The 9,304-nt window shown below is 40.3% G+C and overlaps 1 protein-coding gene across 4 annotated transcripts in view; it reads left to right on the top strand.

The window, feature by feature from the left end:
* Positions 1-9,304, top strand: part of bchs (WD repeat and FYVE domain containing 3 bchs) — a 748,678-nt gene that overhangs the window by 481,794 nt on the left and 257,580 nt on the right. For all 4 annotated transcript variants that reach the window (XM_068389148.1, XM_068389155.1, XM_068389143.1 and 1 more), the window contains 4 exons: positions 1,436-1,623; positions 1,751-2,004; positions 2,216-2,314; positions 7,287-7,425. In XM_068389148.1, coding sequence (XP_068245249.1) covers positions 1,436-1,623; positions 1,751-2,004; positions 2,216-2,314; positions 7,287-7,425 — 680 coding nt within the window. The remainder of the gene's footprint in view (positions 1-1,435; positions 1,624-1,750; positions 2,005-2,215; positions 2,315-7,286; positions 7,426-9,304) is intronic.

The raw sequence follows: 9,304 nt of genomic DNA, 5'->3' as shown, positions 1-9,304 counted from the left end.
TTTGAGATGATTTGTTAAAAATAATCTAGTCTAGGTTAGCAAATCTTAACCCTGGTTTATTGCTTTTAATTGAATTTAATCTTATCTCCTTACTTCGCTGGCATCCCACTTCCAGCAGATTGTTGGTGTGAGCTAAATGAATAATACAAAATGTTTATAGAAATAAACAGAATTTTTATGATAAAGTTCATTGTTTCCATACTCGCCGGATGTTCATATTAATGCCCACCCTCCTGCCCATTGATACATGGTACCAAGAGGATATGGATAATTTAGACTTCAAAACTGAAGAGAAATAGACACTGGCACATCAGTTACCACTTAACACTAGATTGTTACTTCATATAATAATGGCATGTGTTTATTAAAAGGAAAGAAAATGGGAAAATTGAAAATTAAGATTTTACAAGTAAATTTTGATTAACCCTATCTTTAGGAGAAATGGTATAAACATCAAGTGAGCATAGAATTAATGATTTTTATTTTTTGTTTTTAAAACTAGAAGATTATATACTTTGCTAATCTTGCTCTTGAATTTTTAATAAAACTAAATTTTAAATTAAAAAACTAGAAAAGTAAAGGCGGTGCAAGAAGGTCGTCTTTCGACCAATGTTGACGATATGATACGCTGAGTATGTATGCTAGTATCATGTCACAGGTAGATGCAGGGTCATCACTAAATAGAGGAAGATACGGAGCCAGTTAGCCACCTGGAGAGAAAACTGTTTTTTTTCGTTTTTAAAGTTGAGAAGCCACGCTTCCATAATGTTAGCACTGTGACCTCGGGTATGAATCAATGAAATAATTGATCCTTTCTAACAGCTAGAATTTTTTTATACTGTATACTTATACAGTATTATATGTCTTCCATGTCTGTTGAAATCATAATTGAGTTTAACTAAAGGTTTGTTATAACCCTTTGTTAAGCTGGGATAAGTGAAAATTGAACATATCTAGATGGTAAAAGGGAAACAAATGTACTTATCTTTGGTGACTTCCAATCACAAAACATTTTGGAGTGACTCATTCTGACATAGCTTCTCCTCACCCTCTAATAACACTTAGATACTTTAATAAAAACTTTTTTTTTTTTTATCAAAAAGAAGGCACACTTGCTATGAAATTATCTGCCCATTATTTGAATGATTACCAACAACAATAAAATTATAGCATATTTTTAGGGATAATATTTTTTATGATAATAAGTGCAACTTGTAGTGATGATATAATAATAATAATAATAATAATAATAATAATAATAATAATAATAATAATAATAATATACAGTAATAATAATGGTGGCAATAATAATAATAAATGATTATTCAGTGGTCATATGTAAGTTTATTATCTTGAATTAATCATCTACTGTATCTGTTTTTATTTCTAGTCATTAGAGCCCAAATTAAATAAGTTTCTTTAAAATTTTGAACAGACATGCAAGGCTTAAAAGTGGCAATAGTTAAGAGTGGTAATCTAACCACACGTTCAGTGTCTGAAGCAGAGGATGATGTTGATGCGTTAGATATTGGCGATGCCGTAGGACAAGACACAAATGCACCAACAGATGATTCTAACCCAGACAATCAAACTTTATTACGATTACTAGATTATGGAGAGAAGGTAAGTTTGTCTGTCTCAGCTTAATGATGATTGTTATGAATTTTCACCTCCACATACAATGAAAAAAGGATGATTCAGTCTGTCATCAAGTATAACAATATAATTATGCTACTTTTTTTTCTTCTAGATAAGTCACATGTTCCGATGTGCAAGAATACAAGGCCTAGATACAATAGAAGGTTTGCTCCTGTTTGGCCGAGAGCATTTTTATATTGTTGATGGCTTCACGTTGCTTAAGTGTCGAGAAATCAGAGACATTGCATCTCTTCCTGAAGGCACTCATGAGCCCATCATACCCTCTACCAATCCATCCCCAAGCCTCGAACACCATTCATGTTCCAAGTTTAATTATGATGAGATACGGGAGGTGCATCAACGAAGGTTTGTATATTCACCACCTGGTTTGTTTATCTACCACCATGTGTTAGAAAGTCCCACAAGTTTATTTTAGTTTTCATAATTCTACCATGTGAAAATATGTGAGCTATTTGAGAGTACAATGTATTCTATTTTGAGAAATAGACTTTATTTGGCTTTGAAGACATTGTACGAAAGTGATATTCTTATGTTTTAAAAAATATTTTTGTTTCAGATACCTGCTTCAGCCAATTGCTTTAGAAATATTTTCATCTGATGGAAGAAATTACTTACTTGCGCTTCCTCGAAAGCTACGAAATAAAACATATCAAAGGTAAATATTAGAATAGATATATGTAATGATATTCATTTTGAAAATGGTACTTTTTCATCCAAGCATCAATCAGATTTTTATTTAAAATAAACTAAAAAATTCCATGAAAAGAAATTTGTTGCTGGAGCCAGAGACTGGGTTGTTCAATAATGTATTTGGGCACTTTTTACCAGTTTAAATAGGATTCTGGTTTTGACAATTTCAGACAACCAATAAAAAAAGTGAGAAAAGGATAAGAAATATTTAAAATAAATGGGTAAATTAGTGCAAGTAGTGTAGAGAGAGAAGATGTATTGAAAAAAAGTCTGCAGAAGGGATAGCTAAGAAGCAAATGAGTTTGTTTCAACACAAATACAAATCATCGTTCTTTACACCGAAGATAACAGCACAAGGTGGAACATGGCTATAAAAACTTTTAAGGAAGTGTCAATAAGCATACTGGTACTTACCAGTGGGTAGCGGGGAAGCACCACCACCCTGCTCACACACTACAATTCCACTTTAATTTCAGGCATTGTTGAGAGCGGACATTTTATTCTCTGCTCCTGGAACTGGCTATTCAACTAATTGTTTGCTTTTCCTTTCGCAGATGTGTGTAGTGTGCGTGCTTGAGGTTGCACGACATGCGAGTTTGTTGAGTCTTAGCAGGCCACTCTTGGGACACGATTATGTCTGTAATGGAGACTGAATCTCACCGGCTTTGCTCTACATGCAGAGGACACTCCTGCACGCAGGCTTCTCCATACGACAAGTGTCGGAAGTGGCCATCCTCCCAGTGGGAGCTGTAAGGCATGAGGAGGAAGTGTAAAAGGGATTCTTCGCCTTCGAGGTTTTCCTCAGAAGTCAAAGGAATCCCGACTTCCTCCCTCTCCTGGTACCCTTCCCTCTGCCTCTTTATTGTTTGGTATCCTCCTCTGGCAGTTAACGGTCGGGCAATCTTAGTGTCAGAAAGCTCTTCCCATCACTCCTAGTGAGGCATCAAGACTTCCTTCCTTGGGGAATCTGCATCTCAACACGCTTTGCGTCTCTTGTGGCCTTCCTTGGGATTTTTGGGTCCCCTGTCAAAGGATAGGCAACTGTGAAGGTGTTGGTTCTAGAGGCTCAGTAGAATCGTTTTTGTTCCTGGCGGGGTTGGCTTTGGCACTTCCCTCTCTAGAACCAACTGGAGGGAGTTCCTCCTGCTCAGTCTCTTGCCCCTTGGACCTTTGTCCTGCAAAGCATATCCAATCCCATTAAAGGATCTGCAGGGTAGTGCTCAGGCAAGCCTTCCCCCAGCGCACTCACCACAAGAAAAGGCTTGCCTTTCCTCACCCTTTTAAGCATAGCAAGTCTTTTGGGGGAATTTCAGCAGATGCCCTCGCAAACGTGAAAGGTTGTCCCCTCCCAGGAGTCTATCTTTCCAGGTAGATCAGAGTTGCCAGCACGACTTGTTGCATGCTCACCCTAGCTCTTAAAAGCTGAGATCTCAGATAATCGCTCTTGCAATCATTTGGCGGACCAGTAGCGAGCTCGCGAGATTCTTGAGTCTCCAGCGGGCTAAGGGGAATGTGCGCACTCGCCAAGTGCGTTCAATTGGCTGGGAGCACAGTACAGTACTTCATCTGCTCACTCGCCAAGCTCACCCACCTGTGTATCGCACAAACTCACAACCCTTTTGAGTGAGCATACTTTATCTTCTCAGAGCGAGCAACACAGGCATGCACTCACTCACTTACAGATGTTTGCCCACTCCCTCATTTGGATTGCGCACTTCTGCAATGGGTTGAGTTTGTCTTGCCAGTGGGGGTAGCATTTACCACACAGTCACATGTTCTTATAGCATGCGTTCCTGTACCACACGCTTCGCAGTTCACTCGTGACCTTACAACAGTTTCTAAGAAGGCTCTTTTGTTGCAGTAGATTTTCAAAGGGCCACCTGTCACCATGTCAGCTTTAAGAGATCCTGCAGTCTTTACCAATCTTTTTAAGACTTGCATTTCCTGTGGTGGTATCGATGTCCTCCCAAGCCTCTGAAACTTCTCCGATCCGAGGCTACACCCTACTGAAGAGAGTAGGGTCGCTACGGCTAACATTACCGCCCCTATCACTCTTTAGGTGCTAGCTCTTGAGCGTGATCTTAAACTTGCTCCCTTGGAGCATGTTCCAAGTTGCAGCAGCACTTAGAAGCACAAAAGTTTAAGACTAGGGAGCGCCTTTGAACTTGATCCTTTCTGAGATGTTTTTGGGGTTTACCCCCATTAAACCCAACTCTAGGCGCCGTAAACCGAAGAGGCAGATAGCACCGACTGTGGGGGATAGTTTCCAACCCAGGACCCACCGGGGATCGAGGTCTCCATGGGAGGTCTCCTTTGTAGACTCGTATAGGCTTTCATCTATCGAGTACGTGGAGAGGGCTCCATCCACCGAAGCCTTGCAACTAAAACCCATCCCAGTTCAAGCCCCTGTGAAGTCTGTAGAGATCAAGGGGTAGAAGGGGGTTTCCAGCATTATTTCATCTTTCACTGGTAAGGCTCAGAAGAGGTAGGATGCGAACACGTTTCCGAAGAAATGTGCTTCCAAGATTTTTGATGACCCCAGTCTTCAAAAGTGGGTTCACTACGCAGTAGTAACCCTGGTGATATGTGAGGTGGTAAATTAACCTCTTACACATCATTCCCCAGTGGTATGTATCAACATTGACAATAACCCATCACGAAGGGTAATCCCCAGAGGTTGCCCTTTCAGGTTAAGAAGGCTAGAGGACGATGGGGGAGATCTACCTGACATGGTTGATGTCCCTACAAGGGATTCTTCCTACACTACCACTTGTGGGGGATGCGTGAGATTAAGGTGGCAATGCCACGGGGCCGAACCCTGAACAATCCGTGTCCTCTGCTCGGGTTACATCGTCCCATTCACCATCTCTCTTCCCCTTCTGATTTGTTCTGCAATGAGATCATTGTCCTTCGCCAAAGGATTGGCGAAGAATGTAGCTCTTCAGGCAGAAGTCCAGACAGTGTAAGAGGTGGTTGCTCTCCAAGAGATTCTCTAGAAGTCTCCAGTCTTTTACAGTTGACTCTTTCCTGTAGAGAAGGCTTTTGGAGGTTGGAGACTGCTCATTGACCTCTTGGTTCTGAACAAGATTGTTCAACAGACACCGTTCAAGATGGAGACCTCAGCCACGATCAGAAAGGCAGTAAGACCAAAGGACTTCATGATCTCGTTGGATCTAAAAGATCCGTACTTCCAGATCGCTATCCATCAACCTTTAATGAACTACCTCCGTTTCATAATGCACGACAAGGTACACCATTGAAGGGTACCGTGCTTCACTCTGTCAACAACCCCTCAAGTGTTCACTTGAGTGTTCACCTTGGTTTTAGCCCAGGCCCATGCCAAAGTCATTTGTCTCCTTCTTTATCTGGACGATTGGCTGATCCTGGCAAACTTACATTAAGACAGACTTTTCCAGTTTTGTCGCTATCTAGGGATTGTGGTAAGTGGGGAGAGTCGAATTTGTAGCCCAAATAAATCCTGGTCTATCTCGGATGCGAATAGAAACTTTTCAAGGAAAGGCCATCCCTTTGCAGGACCGAAATGTAAGATTTACGAAAGAGGCGCAACCATTCCTACATTGAGACCCGCTGCCAGCCCACCAGTGGCAGCAATTGTTATGTCACTTGGCCTCGTTAGAGAGTCTGGTACTGAACAGTCGTCTCCGCATGTGCTCATTTCAATGGTAACGGAAGACCTTTTGGTCTCAGGGCATGGACCCTTCCAGAATGTTTATTCCACTGGGTACAGAGTGGAAGAAAGACCTGAGTTTGTGGAGTTTCAACTTTTCAGAGGCGTAGGCCTTTCTCCTCGCCCAGATTTTATGTTCTTCACTGAAGCATCAAAAGAAGGGTGAGGTTGGACTTCCATGCTTCAGTATATGGCCTCTTGACTGTAGCCTGAGTCAGCTTGGCTTTGCCAAATAAACCTCCTCAAGTTAAGAGCAACAGCATCTTTCAGGTCACTTAGTAGTGTTGATGAGTGACAACACAACTGTAGTGGAGTACTTAAGCCAACAAGAAGGTACTACTTTACAGCAACTTTGTCGACCAGCTGTAGAAATCCTGCAATGGACAGAGGACAATGCGATCTTCCTTCTAGCTCAGTTCATAGCAGGCAAGAAGAACATCTTTGCAGATAATCTGAGCAGGAAGACTCGGATAGTTGGATCCAAATGGTCTTTGAATCCTCGTATAGCTAACAAAGTAATGACTTTCCTGGGTTCACCAGCTGCAGACCTTTGCAATGTCCTTTAACCAGAAACTTCTGGTGTACTGCTCACTATTACTGGACCCACAGGCGGCATTCCAAGATGCCTTCCAACAGCTGTGGGACAACCTGGACGTTTACTTTTTCCTCCGTTCTGCCTCTTGAGGAAATCCTCAAAAGGGCAAGATCCATTACCAACCTATCAATGACTAATAACTCTGCTATAGCCACAATCAGAATGGTACCCAGACTTTCTACTGCTGCTGGCAGAGGTTCCTTTTAGATTTTTTTAAATTTTACAGGTAAAGAGTGATTAAACTGAGGCGAGTATAGAAATAAGGAATTTCATTACTAAAATTATATATTTTATTTTTTTGGTTTAGAAACATGCTCTATAGATATTAGCAATGATAATAAGATTCTTTTAAAAGCATAATTTTCTAGTTGTTGAGACTAAGTGTATGTGTATCAGTGTGTGCATGTGTCTAATTCAGGATTTTTCTTTTTTATGTCCATGACTCTTGCTATGAATAAGTTGGTGAAACTTAAGAGAGTATTGACATACTTTGATTGAGGTCATTTTGTCTAGGTTATGGTAATTGGGTTGAATAAGTATAGTAATGTAGTGACTTAACAATTGCAAAAATGGAAAAATATACATTAGATTATGCTCTTTAATTTAATGTAACTGCTATAGAATAAGTAAATAAATGTGTTTTCAATTTTCCAGACTGATGATGGTTTGCACAGGCCTAGCAGACAATGCACAGCAGTCCGTGGAGGGACAGAGGCGATCAGCTAGTGTTGAGCAAGCTGGAGGTCTGTTTTCTTCTATAATTGGAGAAACATCAGTTACACACAGATGGGTTGTAAGTAGTTTTTATAAGTTAACTCAGGTGTCATGTAATAATCTTTTATTCAGTGATCCACTACATCCACTAACCCTAAGCCTATGCCTAACTCTGTAGATGCTTCTACTTTAACTATTCCCCTTATGTGTAGGAGTCAGTCTAGGAATAAATTCAATCCTCCACATGTTTGTTTAATCAATAAGTGAGGAACTTTTGATAAATATTTGGCTTTTAACAAACCTTCTCAATGACTCCATCGACCTTTTCTGTCCCAATGGTAAATGGAGGCATAACCTAATTTTCTTTGGGCTTTAAAATATGGTTATTTTTCATTCTGGCATAATCCCTTCTTTAAAGGTTTTAAAGGTTATTTACGAATGGCAGAGGCAAGGAACAGAACAATGTCCTAGAGACTGACCATATATTGGATACACATGATCAGCGCCCAAGCCCCCCTCTCCTTCAAGCTAGGCCTAGGGAGGGGTAGGCAATGGCTGCTGATTTCAGCAAGTAGACCTATAGGCTCACCTATCTATTGCTCACAAGGATGGGGAGGTCGCAAACACTACCAGAAACTATCAAGCTTGAGCCGGTCTCAAACTCCCATCCAACAGATTGCCAGGTAGGGATGTTTCTAATAGGCCACCACAACCCTTTAGCAGATTCTTCAATACCTTTCCCAACATACTCCAACAATCCAGTAAAGTTTATATCTCTTCAAAGATTAGTCATGAGTGTTATGATGGACTCCATTGAGAAGGTTAGCATAAGTATTGGAGACCAGTACCTAAGCCTCTTGAAGTAAAAAAGATTTCTCATCAGCAGGTGCACCATGGGGAAAACCTAATAATTTTCTCCTTCATTATAAGGAAATATTGGATTTTCTTTCTTTTGAGATCTCATATATTTATTTCCATGTTCCCATTTTCGAGAGTTGAGGCAATTCATGGAGTTTTCTTCAAGTAAAACATTTTCCAGTGCAGGTGTCTGATGTGCTTAGTTGGCATGACCCCTTAAGTATTTGCTAGTAATAACACATCTCAAAATGACTTCACTTATGGGGTGTTTGCATTATTTTTCTCATAGATGGCTTGTTAATCCTTGCAAGCACGCTTAATTTTGAATTCCCTGTCTAACCTAGGGATTCTCATAAACTTGAAGGGATCTCTTCAATCAAAAACTGAACCCATTCTTCCATTGTTAATAAAGTTCGTCCAAGTTCCTTTGCCTGCCCTCCCCCTTATAGAGAAGAGAGTGAAGTCCTTTCTAACTTTTCTAAAGGTTTTTTTTACCATTACTGTCTCCTCACCTTTGGATGAGTCCCATGTGTTCCGTAGTATCACTGGATAAGTTTGTTTCTCTTTCCCAGTTATGGATGAAATCCTTATAATTCCATCTAAGGGAGAGCTGGTCGAGATCTTCCTCTCCCAAGATAATCTGTCCACCCATCTCAAATCTAAACCAGGTTCTATTGCGGTGGCACTATAAAAATTGCCTTGGCCATAGTCAGTATAAAACTCAATAGTCACAAATCTTTGTTCGCCAAATGGGTCTAACTCTGGTTGGAGAGATAAAAAAGTTGATCATTGAATGACAATTGCCATTTAAAATCCTAGTCTCATAATATAAGCAGATAAACTTATTCACAGTCTTCTCTGGATTTACCTTGTAATAAAAGGGAATGCACAATTTAGTAAAGGTGTACACAAAATGTTAACTTATCTTAAGTATGAGGCTTAAAGCACCTGATTAGAGCAGATGAAGTCAAACCTTACCTGTAGTTATCATTAGTCATCAGATGTTGCCTTGATGGGCAAGAGGCTAACTCTTTAAGGGAAGAATGGGAGATTTTTATTTTGGGGGAAAGTCCCTGTTCAGTCAGCCATGGGGGCAAAGC

This window comes from Palaemon carinicauda, chromosome 1 (assembly GCF_036898095.1).
Source record: "Palaemon carinicauda isolate YSFRI2023 chromosome 1, ASM3689809v2, whole genome shotgun sequence".
Lineage (NCBI taxonomy): Eukaryota > Metazoa > Arthropoda > Malacostraca > Decapoda > Palaemonidae > Palaemon > Palaemon carinicauda.
The sequence above is the reverse complement of the archived record's forward strand: the minus strand, read 5'-3'. Positions and strand labels throughout refer to the sequence as shown.